Raw genomic sequence first — 25,319 nt, 5'->3', positions numbered from 1 at the left:
TAGATCTTGGGGAAAAAATGCATCTGATACACACACACACCCTTCAGCTTTTTCAATTACATTATAACATCTACCAAAATAAAAAAGAGAAAACATTGGCTTTTCTTTATCCTTGATGCAGTAAAACATTTCACACTCAGGGACAACTGAAAGTTTTACTCTGTTTGCTTCATCAGAGCTTAAGTTAATGATTAAGTTATATAGTGTAGTACCTACTGCCTACAAGGCATAGTTTTATATAGTGTAGTATCTACTGCCTTCAAGGCAGTGAAGAGAATACCATATTTGAACACCCCCAATGCAAATTTTCATCTTTCCTCTGTACTTAATCTGTCCTCTTTCCAGTTATCACAATTTCTATGTAAAATTTAAATTCACCATCTAATCACTTGAAAGGGTATTTAGTATATATATGTATATATAATCTTTTAAAATTTATACAGACACTCATAACTTATCAGGCAATTTTCTAGTTGAAAGCTTATTATTTAAAGTTCTCATTTCTTGATTTTTTTTTCTTTCATTTTGCCTCAGCTATCTATTTGGTTTATACCCTGACATAGAAAAGAGCATTGAAAACTGCAGGTGGAGCCCATGTCTTTTCGTAATATCTATTTTCTATTCCCCCCTTTAGTATGGTGCTTTTACCTTACAAAGGTACACAACAAATGTTAACACAATTCTTTATGTAGTTCTAGTTTTCTTTTTTTCCTCTGGCCTTCTTCCTCTATTCCTGGTTTTTAACTTTTATTTTTCTTACTATCTGGAGATAACCAGAGCTCAAAACCAAAACAAAATCCAAAAAACAAACAGAAAATCGTGGTTGGGTCCTTATTAGAGATACAGCCATGTATGTAATTATAGCATGCTTGTAATCTCCTTAAGAGCAAAGACGGCTTATTAGGACTCGTCTTAGATTTCTCTAAAGGGCCACTACACTGCCTTGTACTCAGAGACGCAATACACTTTTGTGGAATGGAATTATAAAATGTTAAGTTTGGCAAAGCCTAGTGTAATAGCTAAACTATATACTCTAGTTCTGCCACCCCCCAGCCCTGAGTGCCCATCACCTCTGGGGCTGACACGCAGTAGAAAAAGCAGAAAAGAGCAGAGGACTGGGAATGAGGAATCTGGGATCGGTTCCCAACTCAGCCCGTCCTAGTGTGAGGCTGAGAAAGCCGCTTCTCCCGAGGCCTGTGTTCTGTGTCCGCCAGATGAGAGGGTTGGGGGCTGCCCTTGCCCCTCCGCGCGGTTCCCGGCCCAAGTTCAGGGTAACCAGCCGCGGCCGAGCCTTGCCAAACGATTCATCCTCGGGGGAAGCCTCTGTTCAGAAGATAACGGAGAGTGGGAACCGTCCCGGGATTCTGGAACTATCTGGGATTTTGTCGACTCGTTTAGGGGAACAAAAATCCAGCCAATGTAAAAGTTCCAAGCTGCCGCTCAAGGCCAGTTTGCTTCAGCCCAGGAGGTACCACCAACGGGTGTTGTTTAGAAAGTTTTAAGTCGCGTATTTTGGCGGAGGTCCTGAAGCTCCAAATCGGGATTCAAATGGACCCCACCCAAACCTCTCCCTCGCCTCTAGGTCTCTAGCCGGGTCCTTTAAGTGTTCCCTCCGGCATCAGCGGGAGCCTGTACTCTCCTAGAGCATCCGTCCGGAAACGCGGTCGCAGGCGGAGGGTTCCGGAGCCTCTGCGGCTGTGGGTTGCTCGGGCAACGCCGCCTGCTTTTCCGTGGGGGGGGGGGGGGGGAGGACGAGGGAGGAGCCGGAGCTATCCCTAGTCTTCTTGGCCTCACGGGCTTGTTGAGCAGCGTCCTCTCCGCATTAACTCGGGAGGGCGTTTAAGGGCCTTGCCCCCCTCCTCTTCTGGGCTGCGGCTCCGCTTAGGTGAAGGCGCACCGCCTCTTTAGGCGTCCCCATCCGGAAAGGGGCCGGGGCCGGGACCAGGGCCACGCTTTTCAGAACTTCCACGCGTCTGGTAGTAATCCGATAACAAGCATTTGTAGGGTCTTTTATAATTTGTTTATAAATAAATCGATTTTGTGACGTAAATATTTATAAACCAGAGTTCTACAAATGCTTGTTAAGTGTTCACCTCGTTTGAACCTCACAGCTGCCCTGTGTTACAGGGGATTATTCCATTCGGGTTCAGGGTTAATTTGCCTAATTGGGATTGAGACTTGAACGTAGCTCTTTTGGAGGTTTTTTGCAATTATCTCACTTAAGGACTAAAGAACCCTAACATTTGGAGTATCGGGGAGCCAAAAAGAGTTAACTATGAAAAAACAAAACTTATGTAAAATAGAAAGAGGACCGGTAATGCTAGCTACTAAATTTGGCGTTATAGTAGTGTCAGCCATTATCTCATTTAATCCTGAAGTTAGCCACACGTTGTCACTACTATCTGTGGGATTGAGTGAGGGGTGGAATCTGACCCAGGGCGTAACACAGCTCTGATGATAAACTTCCCTACTGCCTCCCAGATCCTGCTAATGCCTTAATTTTTCCAGAAGAGAGGGAAAGCTTAGATACAGCTTTATTAATTTTTATTTTTGAAAACAAAGCCCAGATTTGCTATTGCCTATGTAACCGGTGTTCCTCTTTCCCCAGCACTGGCGTGGGTGCTCCCATCACCTGGTCTTTGGAGACTCAGTTGCTTTTTAATGGCGGCAGCAGCTGCTGGGTGAGCAGCCGGAGACTGTACAGTACTCCTCCCTTCAGGACAGGATTGCTTTCTCTCGCCATTACTACCACTGGATTGGTGGCGGTGCTTTTCCCTTTTCACCCCTCCAACTCTTGAAGGGAGAAGAAGATGCCACTGCCATTTGGATTGAAACTAAAACGCACCCGGCGCTACACGGTATCCAGCAAGAGCTGCCTGGTTGCCCGGATCCAGCTGCTCAACAATGAGTTTGTAGAGTTCACGCTGTCCGTGGAGAGCACTGGCCAGGAGAGCCTAGAGGCTGTGGCCCAGAGACTGGAGCTTCGGGAGGTAAGCCCCGGAAAAGGCTGCAGGCTTCTCTGGGCGGGCTTTGTTCCTTACTTCCCAGCTACTATCGTGCGCGCTGTCTTCTCAAAGTATGAGCCTGTAAGCCCTTCTCCCCACCAGGAAGGAATAATACAGAGCAAAGAGGTCTTTCCTTGGGTGTGCCCCGTAAGAGAATTACCAATGCCTGAGTTTTGAAAATGTTTATATGTTCCCCCAAAATGTTATCCAGAATGAGATAGGAATGCATTTTGGAATCTGAGTGAAGAAGCCATCTTGGAAATGGATCCTTTCAGCGCCCCCCCCGCAGCCATCCAGCTGGCACTCAGCCAAGTCATTCCCAAATTCCTGACCCACAGAATTGTGAGCAAAATAAAATGGTTGTTTGAAGCCACGTTAAAAAAAAAAAAAGGAATGCATTTTGGATTATCCAAGTAGTTCTGGTCTTCTGGTGTAATGCCACATGGGTTGTCCTGATCTAGTACAGTTTACTGACTTCATTCATTCATTCAACATTCATTGATTGTTTTGCACAGGCCAAGCCAAAATTCGAGAGACATATTGCCCCGGTTTGAATTCTGGTTTCTTCATCAATTAGTTGTTTAACATTACGTGAGTTATGTGACCTGTCTGAGCTCTGGTTCCTTCATCTTAACCATGGGATAACAGTGGTGCCTGTGGTTGTGATTTAATGTGCATGTAAAGCCATAGCTCTAATAACTATAGTCTGTTACAGTAATCATAGGGAAGTTTGCCCTGGAAAACCCCTAATCCAGTCTGTAGGAAGTTGTGAAGTCCTCAAGTATCCATACAGTGTCTTAAATTCAAAATGCTGTGTAAGGCCTGTGAAGAAAAGAGCTCTAATTAAACCCAGGTCCCTTCCAGTCTTTGGCTGCCTGGTTCTGGGGTAAGAGAAAGATGAAAAAACGGGTTATTTCACTTAAATGCCTATGTTGTAGCCTTGACTGAAAATCCTGCTAATGGTGTAGTTCATAAAAAGTCAGGAATAGATAAGCTGTGCCCCTGGTGAACATCCGTTCATTTGATCAGTCTTTATTAAAGACTTATTAATTGCCAAGCTCATACGTACTAGGAGCTCATCCTACTGTTGATACCAGTAAGAAAGCAGGCGTGATGCATGCGATGATGGGGGAAGTAGAGGGTGCTATAGACAGCAGGGAGAGGCAGCAAAGGGGAAAGCTTCCCAGGGCGAGTGATGTCTGAGCTGGGACCTGAAGGTGGGGCAGGGTGGGCCTCTCAAGGGCTGGAAAAGACTATGCCAACAAAGGAACTGCACAAGGCCCAAGACACAGGCAGAGGAAAGGTTGTAGAGCAGGGGCCACCTAATGCGGGGTTCTTGTTAAAGGGTTTGGGCTTGTCCTGAAAGTAGTGGGGAAGTTAGTGAAGAGTTTTTAAATAGGCGTGTGGTGTGATTGTTTTTATGAAGCGTGAATCCTTTGGAGAATGACTAGAAAGGAATAGAGTTGCGGTTCAGATGGTAGTCACTTGGGTTTGGATGGGGCTGGAGAGAAGTGAGTGGCATCTGGAGATATTCAGGACCTACCTATCAAGTAATGGGGAGGCACTCGCCGGGGTCCAGGTGGATCCTAAGGTTACCAGTAAATGGTGGGGACTATATAGCTGAGGGAAGACACACAAATGGAAGAGCAGGTTTGAGGGGAGCTGGGAGAGGCGTGTGGTGAGTTCAGTTTCAGACGTACTGAGTTTGAGGTGCCAACTGGGGACGTTGAGCAGGTAGAGTATGTGCAGGTCTGGAGTGCAGGTGAGAGATCCAGGCTGGAGGAAAGAGATTTGGAGATCCTCAGCCTAGGCCAGTTAACCTGGGAGAGGGTATGAGAGAAGAAGACAGTTTAGCATACTCCTTGGGGTTGAACAGAGGGAGAGCCTTAGAAGGAAACTAAAATGGAGCGGCCCAAGGAGAAAGTAAACCAGGAGCGCCGACCTCAGTGACTGGTCCTGCCTACTTGCATCCATTCCATCTTTTTTGCTTCCTTCACGCATTTTTCCTTTTTTCCTATTTTGGTTTCTTTTTCCTGTAATTTCTTCCTCATGCACCAGGTCTGCGTACAACCACTAGAGTCAACTGCTTGAGGAACTGTGGTTAATTTATTTTTGTACCCAAAGTACTACACGTGGAATGGGCTTAATAAATACAGGTTGAACTGAACCCACAGGCATTGCTTTGCTTCTCTGTTAGTCAAGAAGCCCAGAGAAATTGCCATCCCTCGTTTGAGGTTATCAGACTCAGGAACAAGCAGCTTCATACAGCTATGGGTATATAATGAGACGGATTTTTTTTTTTTTTTTTTTTTTGCGGTACGCGGGCCTCTCACTGTTGTGGTCTCTCCCGTTGCGGAGCACAGGCTCCGGACGCGCAGGCTCAGCGGCCATGGCTCACGGGCCCAGCCGCTCAGCGGCATGTGGGATCTTCCCGGACCAGGGCACGAACCCGCGTCCCCTGTATCGGCAGGCGGACCCGCAACCACTGCGCCACCAGGGAAGCCGAGACTGATTTTTAACAGAAGGGAAGAGTGCTCTAAATGGGAACAAGTGTGGTCTCTAGAAAATCTCTTGCCCCTGGACAGGCCGTCCCACTATTTCCAACATTTAAGGACAGTCATGGTTAGAAAGTTTGTAGAGCAAACTTTTCAAAGCTCCAGAAGCTCTGCTCTGTAGCGTGTAAACAGATGGCTTGGGCCCAGGCCTAATCTTGCCCAGTGACTGTTTAGAAATCATCTGAGTCAGGGCAACACCTGTTCTTAGTTTGTGTCCATACATCACTTAGGAGATTCATACCAAGAGAGAGTGGTAAGTTACCTTGCAGTGTTCTCCCATCAAGAAAACTCAGAATTATCATAGCATGTAGATTTGGCTGCTAAGCTTTGCTACTGCCCAAATTTAAGCTGGGGGGAAAAATCTTTACTTTCCTTGCTTCGTTGAATAACATTTCACTTCTATTATGACAATTATAAGGGCCATACGATAATCCTATTGTAATGCTGTACCTGGCAGCTTCAACTATATGGGTAACATTTTATTGCTTAAGCTGAATGTGTGGTTAAATGAGGCTTGTCAGTCTTCATTGTTTTTTGACTGTGTGAGGTATTTGATAATACATTAAGGAACTACAAACAAAAAGGTTAATATATTTGTATCCAATATAGTTAACTTAGATTGTCAACTTTTTTCAAAACCCACCATATTTGCACTGTGGAAAGTGGCTTTTAAAAATGGGGGGAAAAATGATTGCTGCAGGAAAATACTGCTGTTCATTACAGCACCGTCCTCTCAGAGCTGTTGAAGTTCCTTGCATATCATTCATTGAGTTTCATAACACTTTTTCAAGAGAAGCTATGGGAGTCTTTACAGAATTTAAGGGGAATTAGAAAACTTTCTAATTTTGAAAGTATATGTTAGAGAGGGTTGATGGAGGTGGTGAGAGAGGAGTGTATCAGCTGGGCATAACTACTCCCATGGGCAGTGTGTCCTTGAAAGAATATCACAATCTAGAATGAGGTGGTCAGCCTTAAGAACCTGTTTCAGAGAGTAAGACCTGCGTTACCCCAGCTCCTTGAGAATTTGTAAAACCAGGTTGCAAGTTCAGTAATTTACGATGAGATTTGGAACTACCAGGGGCCCCAAGAATGTGTGCCCTCTGGCCAGGCCATGATCTCCCTTCAGGCAGGCCATGTGGAAGCTGCAGCAAACCAGAAATTGCTTGGTGAGCCTGGAATCAGAGAAGGGAAATTGCCCAGAAAACCTTCCATATCTTCATAAGGGGAGTAGTACTGCCTCACGGACCAGACAAGTTCCTCTGTGTATCATTTCTGGGCTGTGCTAGGGTGGGCACTGCCTCTACTGGCCTCTTGAGAAGGCTGTTTAATAGAGTGGTGAAGACATTTGCCAGTTGGATTAGAAACACCTGGGTTTGGATCCCAGCTGCCACTTACCAGTTGTGTGACATTGGGCACCTTACTTAATTCCCCAAGTCCAATGGTTTTTCATCTGTAAATTGGGGATGATAATAATGTCTATTTGACAGTGGTTGTGAGGATACAATCTTAAATGTAAAACATTTAATAGAGGACCTAGTATTTAGGAAACTCAGTAAGTGTTATTCTTCAGCACTGCTATTGTTATTTGTGACTCCCATTTCCACATTGTGGTGACTGACCTCTTCAAATTAACTCTTTTCTTGCTTTTGTAAATATCTTTGTTTCTTCCTTTTACTAAGAGATGAATACATGCTTGTTTTATAAGACGTTCTTATAGTACAAATAAGTACAGCAGCCACTGGTAATTGCACTTCTTACATTGCTAAACTTAAATTTCTAGTATATCATTGTAATTTAGCAGTCATATTTGAACCTCTATTTTCATGCCAGCTGAAATTAATTTGTACAATGTCACTGCCTCATTGCCCTCAAATAGAGCTTCAGTAAGTTTTTACTTCTCTGATAGGTTTTACTTCTCTGTTTCTTCCCTCTTGCCCTCAACCTAACCCCTAGGATTTAAACAAAAAAAGATTTTTTAATGAGATTTTGGATTAAGGCTTATATCTTTTCTTTAGGGTACGTCTCTTTCAAGAATTCTTTTAAAATCTTATATTACATTTGATAATCACATTTTAATCATGCTGTCATGGGTTTTAATTAGATTCATTGCAAAATATTATTTCTTATATATCTTAATCTTTATCTTAATGTCCTTATTCGGCTTAAATTTACATTTGGTTGGAGTTTTTATTTTAAGTTTTAAAATCTTCAGTTAGGAAACAGGGACATTTTAAAAATCCTCAAACCTTTTGGGAAATTCCCTGACCATCCAGTGGTTAGGACTGGGCGCTTTCACTGCGGTGACCTGGGTTCGATCCCTGGTCGGGGAACTAAGATCCTGTAAGCCATGTGGTGTGGCCAAAAAAAAAAAAATATCCTGGAAACCTTTTGAAGGTAACTTTATCGTGCTTCTGCTATGATATGATAACACACACATTATGTGTTAGTTTTATAACTTAAATTTTAGAGGGCAGTTTTCTTTCAGCTATTTCTGAGTGTTTTGTGTAGAGGGGAAGGAGGGTCCTTGTTGTCTGCATGTATGGCCTACATACATAACTTTTTCAAATAACAGGTTTGAAATTGAAATGGATCCTAAGCCACCCCTAAGATTACCTCCAAAGCATTTTTTTTTTTTTTTTGCGATACGCGGGCCTCTCACTGTTGTGGCCTCTCACCGTTGTGGCCTCTCCCCTCGCGGAGCACAGGCTCCGGACTCGCAGGCTCAGCGGCCATGGCTCACGGGCCCAGCCGCTCCGTGGCATGTGGGATCTTCCCAGACCGGGGCATGAACCCGTGTCCCCTGCATCGGCAGGCAGACTCTCAACCTCTGCGCCACCATGGAAGCCCCCTCAAAGGCATTTTGATGAATAAGTTGAAAAGTCTAACAAAACTTAGAAGTTCTTACTTTGGCCTCTCATTTTAAAATTCTAATTATAGGCTTTGATATTTGGTTACTCTGTTGTGGTTTATCACAGATATTCAGAAAATGTTTTTAAAATTGTATTTGAAGTGCATCACACATATGTCAAGTTTTTATCCTTTGGAATGTAAACTCCATCAGAGCAGGACTGTGGTATCACCAGTGTCTGGAATAGTGCCTTGTACCTCATAGTACATGGTTGCTGAATCAGTGCCTACTTAGTTTAAAAATTAAGGTTCTTGTTTTGAATTTAGACTGATAAGCACAGACTGCAGTTCAGTTAAGTCAGCCTTTATTTGCTGTATGATTTTATTTCCTGGAGAGAATTGAACATTTACCAACTTTGAACAGAGGTAGAAAAGAACCTTTCTTCGTTAGATTTTCTTTTTCATTTTGGGCCTTCTTCTCAAATACCTAGAAAAAGGGTTTTAGAGACTCTCTGAGGTTAGATTGCTCTATCAGGGGAGTGTCAACTTCTCTGCTGAACTTTGAACAGGTTCTTATGTTTTCTGACAAATGGAGAAATTTTTTGGCTAAGGGATTTGTTGGAATAGAGAGGAATCATGCACTTAATACAAACCATTACTCTCAAGCACAACTTTAGAAAGTGTTCTTGGCCCTCAGAGTGTTTTATTTTAAATCAGTGTCTTAGGTATTCCAAATATCCACTGACCTATCTTGACTGTTATCTGAGCAGGCCTCAAGAATTTCATGCACATTTCCTTCTGTACTAGCTGTTTTCATTTGGACTCTAAAAATAGCTGAAATATGTGTACGGTAAGAGTATAATACCTGCAAACTTTTTAACCTTTGGGCTGAGTAGTTATTCATTCAGGTATGTATGTTATAAAGCAGGTAAGATTGACGTATAGACAAGGATCAGTAAATAGTTGAGTTAGATCTATTGGACCATCTGAAGCAAATGTAAATCTTAGATTGGCCTCTACCTAGATAAAGAAAGCTTTCCAAAGTCCAAACCTGATTATAAATGAGCAAGGATTTTTCTTGATTTTAGATTTTCTGTTATTTGTCTTACTTGGTCTAGATAATTAATAACTAGTCATATATATAAGTAGAGGGACTATACACATAAACATGGAGATATTATGCATTTTAGAATAATGTATTATCACACAAGTTATTACAGAATTTGGATACCTGTTTACTTAAAGAAATGGAATATTCAACCTTCACTTAATTTCTAATAAATTTAAGGGGTAATAGTCTGAGATGTTTTTCTCCCAGTGCTGGATTTTTCACCTAAGAGACATTGGAGATGTCCTTGAATCTCTGTCACCAATGATCTATCATAATAGTGTGGTCTCGAGAAGCCGGTAGGAGCCTGCGACGTTGTGCCGTTGTCTGAAGATTCTTCAATCACTATGTCAAGTGACACAGATGTTTCTCTTTCTTCATATGGTGAAGATTAGGGATCTAAATTTACCCTAAAAGCTAGAGAGGCACCATTTGTCCGCATTGGAATGGCAGGTTTTGCAGCAATCGTTGCATATGGATTATATAAATTGAAGAACAGGGGCAATACTAAAATGTCTGTTCACCTGATCCACATGCGTGTGGCAGCCCAAGGCTTTGTTGTGGGAGCAGTGACTCTTGGTATGGGCTATTCCATGTATCAAGAAATCTGGGCAGAACCTAAACCTTAGAAGAGGAGATGCTGTCTTGGTCTTGGTGGTGCTTGCTTTAGTTAGACATCTCATATTGAGGTTATATGTTTATGTTGAAAATAAATTCTGTGGGTCGGACAATAACATGGTAATTTGAATATTGGCTTCCTTTCTTGCAGGCTTGATTTGCCTAGTGGCTAGTTCACTAGCTAGGTCATTCAGGGGAGTCAGATGAGCACAAAAACATGTCACTTTTTTTTTTTTTTTTTTTGTTTTTTTTTGCTGTATGTGGGCCTCTCACTGTTGTGGCCTCTCCCGTTGCGGAGCACAGGCTCCGGACGCGCAGGCCCAGCGGCCATGGCTCACGGGCCCAGCTGCTCCGCGGCACGTGGGATCTCCCCGGACCGGGGCACGAACCCGTGTCCCCCGCATCGGCAGGCGGACGCTCAACCACTGCGCCACCAGGGAAGCCCCAAATGCCTGTTTTGAATGGCCTTTATCTTTAGATCTCAAAAAAGGCCATGTGGGGTATTCATTTCCTCACTTGGACAATTAATGTTAAGGAAAAAAAATCTCCCTTCAAGGAGGAAAGGGAGGAGGTTGTGAATGGTCGTTCCTTTATTGTACCTCTGATGGTAGATCCAAGTCTGTCTTCCCTACCAAACAGCACCTTTGTGCCCACCTAGGCAGTAGGTATGCGACAGTTCTCCAGTGAATGAACGGATGACTCATATTTCCTTCACGCATTAACCAATTCCCCTGGCCAGTTGTTGAGCGCTGTACTTCATTTGTCTTGTCAGACACACACCCTACCTGAACATGGCATTTTCTTTTCTGTTAACAAAGCCTTTGCTCATATCACTGCCTTAACAATATGTTGGTTTAGCAAATATTTTCCTATTTGGTTCTCCAAGCAGTTTGTTCATAAATAAATGTCACTTGGATTTATCTTTTAATGAACTGACAGGATACCCAGAGGCAATTTACATTTTTAAGAATCAGCTTAAGGGACTTCCCTGCTAGTGAAGTGGATAACACTCTGCGCTCCCAATGCAGGGGGCCCGGGTTCTATAGATCAGGGAACTAGATCCCACGTGCATGCTGCAACCATGCCATACTAAGGAGCCCACGTGACACAACTAAGGAGCCCGCCTGCCACAACTAAGACCCAGTGCAACCAAATAAATAATAAATTAAAGAAAAAAAAAAAAGAATCAGCTTAAGATGTTAATTTCAAAAAAAGAAAAAGAAAAAGATGTTAATTTCACTAGAAGAAACACGCATGTCACAAATCCTATATGAGAAGTAGCAGCATGTTATAGAAATAACTTCTATCAAGGGTTTGTGCCACCTTATATAGATCATCCAAATGAAATCACTAACAGGTGTGCAGAGTTTTTAATTATAAATAGGACAGAGTGTGTTATTTTGAACAAGCTTTAACTGAGCAGGCTAAGAAAATACACAGGTAATTTCATGCTGGGTGGAAACAGCTCATTTCCTTGTGAATATAAAAACAACTTGTCTTTGCTCAGTCATGTTACAATTATTTAGACGGCTCAGACTTTGACTTGACAAATTAATTTCGATATCAAGTGGATTTTTAGCAGATTGAACTTTGTACCATCAAATTCAACTGCAGTTGGCAAAGCACGGGGTTTTGTAGGCAACAAGGTGGAGTTTTGGTGCTAATTGAATATGGGTTCAAATCCCTGTACACTACCTGTGTGGCCCAAGGAAACCAACTTCTCTGGATTTTGTTTCTTTCATATATGATACGGGATAGTAACAGTAGCTTTCTGTTGGGTACTGACAAGGTGCCTAGCACTGTACTAGATGCTTTACGTATATTTAATTTAATCCTGAGTTAATTGACTTCCTTCCTCCTCCCACCATCTCAGAGATGGAGTGGACCAAAGATGGGCAGTGTCCAGACCAAGGGGAGGTCCTGGTGCAGGTCACTTGTTGTAGTATAGAGTTATTTTTCTTTAGTCATTTCCGTTTTCTTTTGCATCATGTAGATTTGTTCGTTGGTTGGAATAATTTACTGAGAAAGGTGGATTGGAGAAAAATGACTCAAGGTGTTGTCATTAAGTCAGCCAATTAAGTTCACAGCTATACCACTGAGAATAAAGATATTCCTTATAATACCCTTTCTCTTCTTCCCAGAATTTGGAATGAATCATCTAGAAAATAACCTTAATTCTCACCCATATTTTGCAAATGCATATTTGTTTGTACTTTTATGTCTGGCACGTATTTTGAAGTCAGATTTATGTTTGAATGGTGACTTAAGGAAAAGAACACTTCTACATTCTATGTTGCAGTAGGATAACAGAAAGAAAAGTGAAGCATGTTTAATAATGAAGACTACATCTAAAACTACATATTATTATTTGTTCAATATCTGTGACCCATTGCTAGAGTGCAGACTTCACTGTCCCTTACAGTACCCCCTGGGCCTGGCTGGGGCAACTAGTAAGTGACAGCCCCCAGCTAGAGTTCAGGTCTTTCAGCTGCAGGTTTAACACTTTTCCCTCAACGACGCTCTACTTTTCCTTTGAGCCATTGCCATTTTTCTAAAGAAAAGCAATCCAATTGTTGTTTTTTTTTTAAATAATTTATTTTAAAAGGAAAGAAAGAGAAAAATTGCCAAAGAGAAAGCCCCATTAGTGAAGGAAGCATTTAAGTGTAGAGTTTTCTATACTACAGAAGATGTAATATGAAATTTTATACTGTTTAAGGGGACTTAAACTCTGATAATAAGAGTTAATATTACTTGAGCACTTATTGCATATGAAACATTGTTTTAAGTGTTTTTAATGTTTTCGCTTATTTTGATCCCCAACAATCCTATGAGTGAGGTACTCATATCCATCTTAATTTTACAGATGGTGAACAGAGACAAAGAGTTGTTAAATAACTTGCTCATGGTTATGTGGCAGAGACCACAACGGGACTAGTTCTTCTGCCTTCTTTTTTTTTTTCGGTACGCGGGCCTCTCACCGTTGTGGCCTCTCTCGCTGCGGAGCGCAGGCTCCGGACGCGCAGGCTCAGCGGTCATGGCTCACGGGCCCAGCCGCTCCGTGGCATGTGGGATCCTCCCGGACCGGGGGACGAACCCGTGTCCCCTGCATCGGCAGGCGGACTCTCAACCACTGCGCCACCAGGGAAGCCCCTTCTTCTGCCTTCTTGATCAGCATCTTTCCTCCCGGTATGTGACCTTGGGCCAGTGACAGGTGGCCTGCCACGGAGCGTGTGCCCTTAAGGACAGCCTGGCACAGTGCAGCCTCCCATATCTGATGGAGATTGTTTAAAGTACTCTTGAGATTTGTTATCTTTTATTTTAATTACTACTACAATTTATTTTGTTTAAAATATGTTTTTGAAGCCACATCAGGCAAAGAAAGATAAGTCTGAGAAGGAACATGAATCATGATTAGGCCGCAAGACACGGCTGGGAATGTCTGAAGTGCTGAGGGCAGAGCTGTTTGATAGGAAGCCTTTTGCGAGCTTGTTTCCTGGCAGAGTTGGAAGTAGCAGTCTGATGAAATACACCCCAGGAGAGTTCCCTGCCGAGACATTTTCCAAAGCAAGATCTGGTTGCACTGCTGTTGGATGAACTTGGGAGCTTCTAGAGTCAGAATCTGCATCCAGACAAGAAAAAGTGGTAGAACCAGTGAGCCTGTTGAAGCGCTTGCTGCCTTTATTGATAGAACTGGATCACTGTGATTTAGCTGCTGTGCACACAGATATTAGTTCCACCTGTTACGGCAGTTCACACCACCCGAGTGTTTCCGTTCTACCATCTGTGAATTATGAGCATGGGGACAGGGCCACTATAAATTGTTATTCCACTTTTAATTCCTCTTCTGCAAGTCATGATTCTATCATTTAACCTTTGCATCTGGTTTTTTTTAATTGAGACTTTTATCATTATATACCTTGAATATAGGGTAATTGGTTATAGGATAATAGAGAATAATTCCTATTACCCTTGATAGCACATACATATTAATGGTAGTTCATCCTCTTCTACTTTTAAGTGTAATGAAAATATCTTATGTATTTTTAAGTAGAACTTCTAATAAAATGTAACTGGTGTTATGGTACTTAAACAATTAAAAAATATCGAATGTATGTTTCTGAGTTATGTACCTCCAACCCCCCACCCCATTCCTTGATCCTCAATGAGGAGCATATAAAAGCAAATCCATTAAAGCCTTAAGTGTGGCCTTTATTAGATGGAACTTTATATTACTGATAGAAAAGGGAAGTAACTTCTGTATGTTAAAAAGGGAAACAGTTTTACTCTTGGAGTATTGGAAGAAGTATTTGCTATAAGTAGAAAACCACCTCGTAAATATGTGGGATAGAAAGTTATTTCTTGTATGATGAAAGCATGATTTGCAAATTTTGGTTGATGAAGGAAAAACAAATACAGCTTTTAGTAACAGAAGTCTATGAGTTTCTTCATGTGTATCTGTTTAGGATTTTAACCACGAAAGTAATTTCCCTGATTTTATCATCCTCAGCTTTTTCATGGTAATACTATTGAGAACAGTGGAGCTGCTATACATATATTTTTTTAAGGCAATGGAAAATATGTTGGGTAATATTCTTTTAGGCAATAGATATTAAATGTGACTAGATTCTTTCTTGAAATGTATAAGGCCCATATTCATTTATAGTTTTGGGGGGTTATAATTTTTTTTTTTTTGGCCACACTCTGTAGCATGTGTGGTCTGGGATCTTAGTTCCCTGACCAGGGATTGAACCTGTGCCCCTTGCAGTGGAAGTACGGAGTCCTAACCACTGGAGCACCAGGGAATTCCCCATAACCATTTCTGTATAACATAAAACAGCTATAATTTTAACCTGAGAAAAGTGAATGTCAGAAAAATAAGCAGCTATTCCTAAATATACCCATTTCAGCCCTTCTTTTCATTTTTATATTGTGTGGTTCCAACTTCTAAGAATATTGCTCACACTACTAACTGTCTATGGTGAGACAAGATAGAAGGAATAACTATGACTTGAGTTCAAGAAAACATGAAAAGTATTTTTTTCCTGTGACTTAATTGAAATCTAAAAACTGGAATATGGGCCAAATTAGACTGAGGTTATCTGGTTTTTTTCACTGTCCTCTCAATAAAAAGAGAACAGCTACTATTTATTCATTGCCTTAAAACACAAGCATTTGTGAATTAAGCTAATAAGCAAGCCCCAAAAGGCCCAAATTTAGGAGATTTGAACAAAAAGAAATCTAACTAATTCATTTCTTGGAATGGCATATAAGACATGATCCTGCAATATAACAAACTAGTTAACTAAAATGATTGAAGAATGGAAGGCTCTGTTTTACCCTCAGTTTCGTGGGTCCTAAACAAAGTGACCTCGTATGTGGTAGTACAAATAGAGAACATCAACCTTTGATGTTGAAAGTGTGTGCAGTAACATCTGTTATTTCTGTCATTTTTGTGCAGTAAAATGTTATATGTACTAAATTTTCCTGTTTAATTCTAGCTTACTCTGTCAAAACGTGTTTGACATTTTAATTTTATAATTGAATATCTTTCTTCATAGCATTTATCAGTATCTAACTTCTCAGATAATTTTGCTTGTCTTTCTCCTCCTACTGGAATGTAAGTTACTTGAGGGCAGGAATTGTGTTCTTTTGTTCAGTGCTGTATCCCTACCACCCTGAACAGTGTTTGACTCACAGTAGGTATTCAATCAATATTCACTGAATGAAAAGATGAATCCTTCTAAGACTTTAGTCCATTTTTCTTAGAAAGTATATTTTTTGAAGAGTGATCTTACTGTGTTTCAGGATCATTGTTTCTTCATAGCATCTTACTGTCCAGGATGGTAAGTAGCAAAGCTGTGAGCAGTCCTCTGTGTAAATAGTGATCCCAGTTCATGTCCTGGACTTTCAAGAAATTGGCTTACCGTTTTACTTTTTTCCTGGAAGTTAAATGCTCCAATAACAACAACAAAATCTGGTCATTTAAGGACTTCAGTTACTTGGGCTTCAGTTTAATAAGTTTCAGTATAATTTCAAGACTAAGATGTACTTTTGATTGTCATCTTCTTGAATCCTCATATGTGTAGAGTACAGTGATATTGTATATTGTAACCTTGACTGTCAAATAGGTAATGTATTATTTAACCAATGATAGAAGAAAATGGATTGAAATTAAACAGAAAAGAAAAAAAAATACTGTGTGCTTTGAGGCATTGTGACCATCACAGTATCTGTCAAAAGGAAGAAGTGCAGTGCTTCATTATTTATGGCACACACCGTGTAGAGGTAAGCTCTAGACTTGAATTAGGTTAATACTTGTTAACTGCCCTTGTTAGATGATCTCTGCCAGGGATAGGCTTTATCTAGTGCTGTCTCCTCTCATCTCCCTCCTGATGAAAAGTCTTCTGACTTCTGCCTAGTCAGAAGTCATTTTATCCTAGCATCAGGATAAAATTATAGTTGCAATTTTATATGGGATTAACTTTTATCAAACTCAGTGCATCAGTGGCTTAAAAAACCCTTTGGCTAATTTGTATGTCCCTCTACTTTAAAAATAGTACAACTAAAAAGACTCTTAAAATAATTAGACAAGAAATGACTTGGATTTGGAAAGGGTTTACATTCTGACAGGATTTGGACCTGCTTATAATAGCTGGTGTCTCTTTAAATGACTGTGATTTGGGGTACTGCACCTTTTATCCAAGCTCTAAAATTTGTAAACTGTCTTTTCATCTGAACAGAAAGCTGAATTATCAAAATCACCTTGTTTTCAGAGTAAATGTTAGTTCTTTTAAAGTAAGTCAACTATGTTGTGTCTGGAAAGAAGCCAAGTTTTGTAACTGTGCAACTTTTGTTTTTATGGAAAAATCATTGAATAACTTTATGAAAACTCCTGATATGTTTGTTCAGAACAAAATAGGAAAGGGTGAATATAAACATGACAGTGAGGAAGTTTCACAAAAATTATTCAGTGATAATTGAGGATTGATCTAGAGGATGCTAGAAGACTCAGATATTGAGAGGCTTCAATTGGAATGAGTTTCCCCACAGGTCAAGTCAGCTTGATTTGGTCACAGTGGGAGGAGAGAGAGCTGTGAGAAAGAGAAGCCAAGCGGAGGTAAAGTTTCTTATTGGGAAAGGTACTGGGCAGTTAGGAGTGGTGGGAGGCATGAACCAAAAACCATTGAAAAGAATTATTTAAGTATTTATTCATTTATTTTAAATATTTATTTTAATATTTATATTACGTATAAATATTATTAATGTTTATCTTAAAATTTTTTAAAAAATATTTATTTTTGCTGGGTCTTAGTTGCGGCACGCGGGATCTTCGTTGCGGCATGTGAACGCTTAGTTGCAGCATGCATGTGGGATCTAGTTCCCCGACCAGGGATCGAACCTGGGACCCCTGCATTGGGAGCGTGGAGTCTTACCCACTGGACCACCAGGGACGTCCCCCAAAAGCCAATTATTAAAGGCTGGTTTATGGGGAAATTTTTTTTTTTTTTTTTTTTTTTTGCGGTACGCGGGCCTCTCACTGTTGTGGCCTCTCCCGTTGCGGAGCACAGGCTCCGGACGCACAGGCCCGGTGGCCATGGCTCATGGGCCCAGCCGCTCCGCGGCACGTGGGATCTTCCCAGACCGGGGCACGAACCCGTGTCCCCTGCATCGGCAGGCGGACTCTCAACCACTGCGCCACCAGGGAAGCCCCGCTATGGGGAAATTTTTATTACAATTAAACCAGCCCATAAACAATACAGGATGTGCGTAACCCCAAAAATTTGGACTCAAGGAAGAGAAAACATGATTCTGAGGAAACATCTAGATCAAGTAATGACTGGTAATAGTTGAAATTTAAGGCACACAGGGGAGCCTGTCTGTACCAAAGTTTTTGTATTTAAAAAATAAATAAATAAAAGGTCCTGGTAACTTTAAATAAAAGGAAGACATTAGTTTGACGATTATTTGGACATTTTTATTTTCATGGAAGAAGCATAACTGACTCAAGTTTTGTTCTGCTTTCTCAGACACACCTAATCCTATCTGCTAAATTTAATGTACTCATAGCAAATGTTCTGAGTGCTTTTAAGTTTATCAGCACAATTAAAACTTGCAAAGGTACTTTACCACAACGTTTTGAGGAAGGCAGAGTCCGTGTCATTTTCCCTATGGATAAGCTGAGACTCAGTGAGGAAGTGACTTGCTCAAGAGCTGGTCAGTGGTGGAGCCAGGATTCAGAAGCCGAAAGCCTTTGGACCGTCAGTCTGTGCTCTTGGCACTACACCGTGCTAGTGGCAGCTATGGGAATTGCAGTAGCCCCCGGGAGGAAACATCAATAGAAATAACAGCAGTTCCCCAAACAGCAAAAAACTGAAATATCTTTCATGGCTTTGGAAAATATGGTTGAACTTACAAGTGAAGTAATGAAACCACAGTTGGCTCAAGTACTGTAAAGCTGTATATAAAATAAGTTATTTTTCTAACTATATTTGGGAAATGAAATAATTAACTTTGCCTTTTAACTAAGGAGAACTATTTGGTCCAGACTTTTTTTTTTTCTTAATTTATTTATTTTATTTTTCGCTGCAATGGGTCTTCATTGCCGTGCGCGGGCTTTCTCCAGTTGCGGTGCGCAGGGGCTACTCTTTGTTGCGGTGTGTGGGCTTCTCATTGCGGTGGCTTCTCTTGCTGCGGAGCATGGGCTCCAGGTGCACAGGCTTCAGTAGTTGTGGCTAGCGGGTTGTAGAGCGCAGGCTCAGTAGTTGTGGTACACGGCATGCTCCGCGGCATGTGGGAACCTTCCAGACCAGGGCTCGAACCCGTGTCCCCTGCGTTGGCAGGTGGATTCTTAACCACTGCGCCACCATGGAAGCCTCCTTTTTTAATAAATTTATTTATTTTATTTTTCAAACTATTTATCATGCCAATTTTTAGAAAACTTTATAAACTTCTCTACCCCTCAGTGTCTACAAAAGGACACTGACTAATTTTTAGCAACAATGGTTGTTATTAAATACATGACTAATTAATGTTTAGAGTTATTTGTTCCTTTGAAAAATAACTCCAGGCTACTTTGCCTTTGTAATTCTTTATAACTTCCTTTGAAAGGGTTTTTGTTTGTATGTGTTCTCTCTTGGTGAAACAGTGTTACCCATCACTTCCTGCTGCTGCCAACATGCTACTTAACCAGTCTTTCCCCTTTATTTGTCTTTTTTTTTTTTTTTTTTGGTCTGCACTGCAGGCTTATGGGATCTTAGTTCCTCAACCAGGGATTGAACCCAGGCCCAGGGCAGTGAAAGTACACAGAATCCTAAACACTGGACTGCCAGGGGATTTCAGTAATTTGTCATCTTTTAATCTGCTTTTAATTGGATAACCAGATTACTAAACTCATTACAAGTATGTGTAAAATAAAATTAAATAAAGTTCTGTAAAAGAGGAAGGAGAGATTTCTTCTTTGTCAAGGGCATATACTTTTATTGCTTTGATTTTGACAAATTTTTCATTACTCAAACACATTCTTGCTTATTCTGTGTTTTTCATTTATGTTCACATAGTTGAGTTTGCCAGGTATTTGTCAAACTGTACAAAATCTTGACCTAAGTATAGATATTAGAAAGTAGAAAATATAATTAACCCGTAGCTAGGTTCATCTATTTCTGGTTCATTTTTTTCCCCTTAGACTTTTTCAAATACACTGAATATGATGTATTTAAACATCTAAAAATAAAGTTTTAAAATTGTGTATTTGATTTTGAGTGGTTCTGATCCTCAAAAATATCTTTTTTGAGATGAAATTCACACAACAGAAAGTTAACCATTTCAAAGTAAACAATTCAATGGCATTTAGTACATTCACAATACTACCTCTGTCTAGTTCCAAAACAATTTTATTACCCTAAATGAAAATCCTCTACCTATTAAGCAGTTACTCCCCATTCCTCCCTACTTCCACACCTCACAACCACCAGTCTACTTTCTGTCTCTATGGATCATCTATTCTGGATATTTCCTTTAAATGGAGTTATACAACATGTGACCTTTTGTGACTGTCTTCTTTCACTTAGCGTAATGTTTCTGAAGTCCATCCATCTTGTAACATGTGTCTACTTTTTTAAAAAATGATTGAATAATGTTCCACTGTATGTATATTCCATAATTATCTTTTCATCTACTGATGGACATTTGGCTTGTTTCCACCTTTTGGCTACTGCAAACAGTCCTGCTATAAACATGTGTTTACATGTATTTGTTTGAGTGCCTGTTTTTAGTTCTTTCAGGAAAATATATAGGAGTGGAATTGCTGTGTCACATGGTAATTATATGTTTAATTTTTTGAGGAGCTGCTAAATTGTTTTCCATAGCAGCTGAACCACTTTACATTCTTACCAGCAATATACAAGGGTTCCAATTTCTCCACTTCCTCGGCAACACTTATTTTCTGTTTTAAGTTATAGCCATCCTAATGGGTGTGGAATGGTATCTCATTGTGGTTCTGGGTTGATTTTCACTACTGGTGATTGAGCATTTTTTCATGTGTTTCTTGGCCATTTGTTTGTGTTCTTTGGAGAAATATCGAAGTCCTTTGCCTGTTTTTAAAAATGAGTTGTTTGTCTTTTTGTTGTTGTGTGAGTTCTTTATATATTCTAGATTCTAGACCCTTATCAAATATATGATTTGGAAATATTTTCTCCCATTCTGAAGGTTGTCTTTTTGCTTTCTTGATTTGGTTCTTTGATGCACACAGTTTTAAATTTTGATGAAGTCAAATATGTTTTTCCCTTTGTTTCTCATACTTTTGGCATCATATCTAAGAATCTGTTTCCAAATTCAGGGTCATGAAAGTTTACTTCTATGTTTTCTTCTCAAGAGTTTTATGGTTTAGTCCTCACATTTAGGTCATTGATCCAGCTTGAGTTAATTTTTGTATATGGTGTGAGGTCAGGGTCTAGCTTCATGCTTTTGATTGCGGATCTTTAATTGTCCCAGAACCATTTGTTGAAGAGACTGTTTTTTTCTCCGTTGAATAGTCTTGGTACTCTTGTTGAAAATCAGTTGACCATAGATACATGGATTTATTTCTGGACTCAGTTCTATGTCACTGATCTAAACGTCTCTCCTTATACTGGTATCTCACTGTTTTGATTATGGTAGCTTAGTAGTAAGTTTTAAAATTAGAAAGTGTGAGTCTCCCAACTTTGTTCTTTTTTGATATTGTTTTGCCAATTTGGGTCCCCTTGCAGTTCACATGAATCTGAGGATTGGCTTTTCCATTTCTGTGAAAAAGGCTCTTGGAAGTTTGATACGGATTGCATTTGAATCTGTAGGTCACTTTGGGGAGTGTTGCCATCTTAACAATATTAAGTGTTCCAGTCTGTGAACACAGAATATCTTTCCATTTAATTTCTTTCAGCAATGTTTTGTATTGTTCAGTATACACATCTTTTCACCTCCTTGGTTAAATTTATTTCTAGGTATTTTATTCTCTTGGATGCTATTATAAATGGAATTGTTTTCTTAATTTCCTTTTTGAATTTTCCGTTGCTGGTATATGGAATCCATACTGATTTCTGCATGTTGATCTTGAACCTTGCAACTTTGCTGAGTTTATTGGCTCTAGTAGTTTTGTTGTTGTTGTTGTTGTTTTGGTAAGGGCTCTTTTGGGATTTTTAAAAATATATAGGATCATGTCATCTGTGCATGGAGATGGTTTTACTTCTTACTTTTCCAGTTTGGACGCTTTTATTTCGTTTTCTTAGCTAATTGCTTTGGCTAGAATTTCCAGTACAGTGTTGACTAGTGGTGTTGAATATGGGCATACTTGCCTTGTTCCTGATCTTAGGGCAAAAGCTTTCAATCTTTTACCATTCAGTGTGATGTTAGCTGGGGATTTTCATAAATGCTTTCAAGAAGTTCTCTTGTATTCCTTGTTTGAGTATTTTGATCATGAAAGAGTGTTGGGTTTTGTCAAATGCTTTTTCTGTGTCAATTGAGATGGTTGTTTTTTTCCCTTCATGTCAATAATATGTCACATTGATTGATTGTTTTATGTTGTACTCCTGGGTTGAGTCCCACTTGGTCATGATGTATAATCTTTTCAGTATGCTGTTGGATTCAGTTTGCTAGTATTTTGTTGAGGATTTTTGCACCTATCGTTATAAGGGATATTGGTTTATAGATTTCTTTTATGGTGGTGTCTTTTGTCTGGCTTTGGTATCAGGATAATGCTGGCCTATAGAATGAGGAAGGAAATGTTCTCTACGTGTCTTTGATTCCCTCTCCCCCTTTGTTTTCTTTATGGATAGGTTTAAATTTTTTTGTGGGGGGAGAGAATTAATTATCCGGCTTCTCAAGGTTGTCATCCAAGACAAATACCCCAAAGTGGACGTATACAGAAAATTCTATGCCTGACGAAATTTAATCACAACATTATTGCTCAACCTCTACGTACTCATCTCAGAAACAAACCATATTATATTATAAAATCTGTGGAATCAGATGTTGTTATTTCAGTATGTATGTGTAGAAATTCTAAGAAAGCATTGAGTCCAAGGGTTATAATATTATGAGATTTTAGTTACTCATATGTATATAAACATTTCTTGGAGCAATTTTAGAAATATGATACCTCCTTGAAAGTATTTACAAGATATAAACTTTATTTTGGCTAGCCTGAACTACCACTTAAGAGAGAACTTGAACACAGGGACAGGTACCAAAGCAAATACTTTACTACAACATAAAGTGGGTTAGTGTTCAAATGTCTAAAATCTTAGACTTTCCTATGACTAAAATAGCTAATCAATAAATAATTTGCCAAATCTGTATTCAGCTGTTTGCACAAAGTTCTTGATACTCCTTTATAAGGTATATAATTTGTAAATAAAAAAGCTAATTATGATGCAATTTTACAAATGTACTTCTTGATTTTCTATCCATATGTGGCATAATAAATGCATTGCTATAATAAACAAACTTAGCAGATTTTTAAGAGTTTATTTCTTCTAGAATGTGCTTATTTTTAGAATGCCAGCAGATTATTCAGATATTTTTGTATATCATGATCAGTTCACAAAAGGTGCAGCCACAAATTATGTAATAAACCTATAGTTTTATAATTCTATTTAAATTTTTGTGTTTGGAGGATTCAGGCCCAACTAGATTTAAAGGGAAGAGTAATGTTTACAAAGAGTATTTTTAAGACCTTTTAATTTTGATTAAAAGTGATATACCGTTATGACCAAAACAGTTTTAGATTCTAAAGAATATCCAGTCTTCTGTGTTTATGGCAAAAAATAAATATTTATTGAATTAAGTGCATAGCAGTGGTATGTTTTATAGACCAAACATGGTACATGCAGCCTAGTTCTAAAATAGAACACAAAACATAAATACAATGAGCAGAAATGTATTGTGTTGTAATCAATCCAAATAAATGTAATTAGAAAAGTTTTTTTTTGTCAGGGTCTTTAATCGATTTTGTTGGTGTTTAGCAGAGTGGGTGAAACTAAATAATCTTTTATAAATATAGTGGTTTTCTAGTGGCAAAATGCATTCATATGTGTTTCACATTTAGGTCTCATGATGGAGTTATGAGGGAGGTATTACCTTATTTTACACTTGAGAAAACCGAATTGTACTGATTGACTTTTCCACTTCACAGTGAGCAAGTATTGGAAATTAAACCCAGGACTTTGGACTTTTAGCAACATCTTTCTGTTACCAGATTTTTCTTTTCTGTAAGTTGCAGTTCAGAAGAAAGAAGGAATAGGAATAGTACCTGTTTTCCAAAAATGTGATACTATTCTTTTCCTACAGGTAACATATAATTTATTTTATAAACATAATCGTAACTTCAGAAAATAACAACAGTAGGACTCAGACTTTGTGCTGTATTACAGTGTGTTTGGATTTTCAAAAATAATGATCTCCACACAGCTTTTCAAGGATAGGTTGTTCATATGACTATCTCCTACATAACACTGGAGGGGGGCGGTGTGCTGTAGTGCAGTGATTTTCAAACTTTAAAGGGTACAAGAATTACTTGAGAGTTTAATAGCTCTGTAGGGCTCACTGCTCTCCAGGTAATTCTGGTAGAGGTGGTCCAAGGACAGCACTTGGAGAAACACTGGTTTTAGAGTTTAACACACACAACAAGTATCTATTTGATAAGGTAATGGGGGTGATTTAATCTATGATATTGTTGTAGTTCTTGGAACAGAACCTGGTCCAACATAGTAGATGTCCAAAATATTCCATTCGTATGTGATGACTTGGGTGGCAACTGAGAAGCGGAGAACATTCATTCTTTCATTCAAAATTTACTGAATTCCTGCACTATTCTAGCTGTTTGTGTATAAAGGGAAAATGGATACATTCCTCACTCTTGTTGAGTTTCTTTGATTAATAGACTCATTTTAAAGGTATGGTTCTTTCTTTGTAAAAACTTGTAAGGTGAAATTACTAATATTGAGGACATGTTTTGTTTTGTTTTGTTTTTTGCGGTACACGGGCCTCTCACTGTTGTGGCCTCTCCCGTTGCGGAGCACAGGCTCCAGACGTGCAGGCCCAGCGGCCGTGGCTCACAGGTCCAGCCGCTCCGCGGCATGTGGGATCTTCCCAGACCGGGGCACGAACCTGTGTCCCCTGCATCGGCAGGCGGACTCTCAACCACTGCACCACCAGGGAAGCCCCCTGAGGACATGTTTGAATATTGAGGTCACTTTTTCTCTGTAAATTAAAAACTCATTTTTTTGAGGATTACAGGTTAAAGAAATGGCCTGAGTGTTAGTTCTTGTTTTATTGTTGCTCTAAAGCTATATTATCCAGTATAATGGCCACTAGACGTTTGCGGTTATTTAAGTCAGTTAAAATTAAGTAACATTGGGGATTTGGTGCCTCAGCTGCACTAGCCACATTTCAAGTCCCCAGTAGCCACATGTGTGTTATACTGGAGAGTGCAGATACAGAGCAGTCCCATCGTCGTAGGAAGTTCTATTTGACAGTGTTACTCTAAGAATCTAGAACAAAGCAGTGATTTTTCCATTGCCTTGATCTGTAAATGGATTTTTGAGGTAAATATTAGCAGTGGCCTGAGGCTGTCATTTCAACCCTTAAGTGCATTAGCACTTTTTCAGGTGGACGAGGCCCAGGGTTAGGATTGATTTACTAGAACAGTTTATTACA

At 39.8% G+C, this 25,319-nt stretch overlaps 1 protein-coding gene and 1 pseudogene across 5 annotated transcripts in view; both read left to right on the top strand.

Annotated features, from left to right (window-relative positions):
* The window catches only part of PTPN21 (protein tyrosine phosphatase non-receptor type 21), a 64,894-nt gene that overhangs the window by 1,905 nt on the left and 37,670 nt on the right, over positions 1–25,319 (top strand). For 4 of the 5 annotated variants that reach the window (XR_003435599.1, XM_027120251.1, XM_027120254.1 and 1 more), the window contains exon 2: positions 2,609–2,990. Coding sequence is in view for 4 of the 5 variants with exons in the window: in XM_027120251.1 (XP_026976052.1) it covers positions 2,811–2,990 (180 nt within the window). In the remaining variant the exon portion in view is untranslated. Of the gene's footprint in view, positions 1–1,231; positions 1,469–2,608; positions 2,991–25,319 lie in introns of those variants that run through there. The other variant, XM_027120252.1, reaches the window with a different exon arrangement.
* Positions 9,848–10,247, top strand: LOC113627554 (HIG1 domain family member 1A, mitochondrial pseudogene; annotated as a pseudogene).

The sequence above is a fragment of the Aethalodelphis obliquidens genome, unplaced genomic scaffold (genome assembly GCF_003676395.1).
Source record: "Aethalodelphis obliquidens isolate GAN/ISIS:26980383/991018 unplaced genomic scaffold, ASM367639v1 scaffold21, whole genome shotgun sequence".
Classification (NCBI taxonomy): Eukaryota; Metazoa; Chordata; class Mammalia; order Artiodactyla; family Delphinidae; genus Aethalodelphis; species Aethalodelphis obliquidens.
Note: the sequence above shows the minus strand (reverse complement) of the source record. Positions and strands in the feature narration are given on the sequence as shown.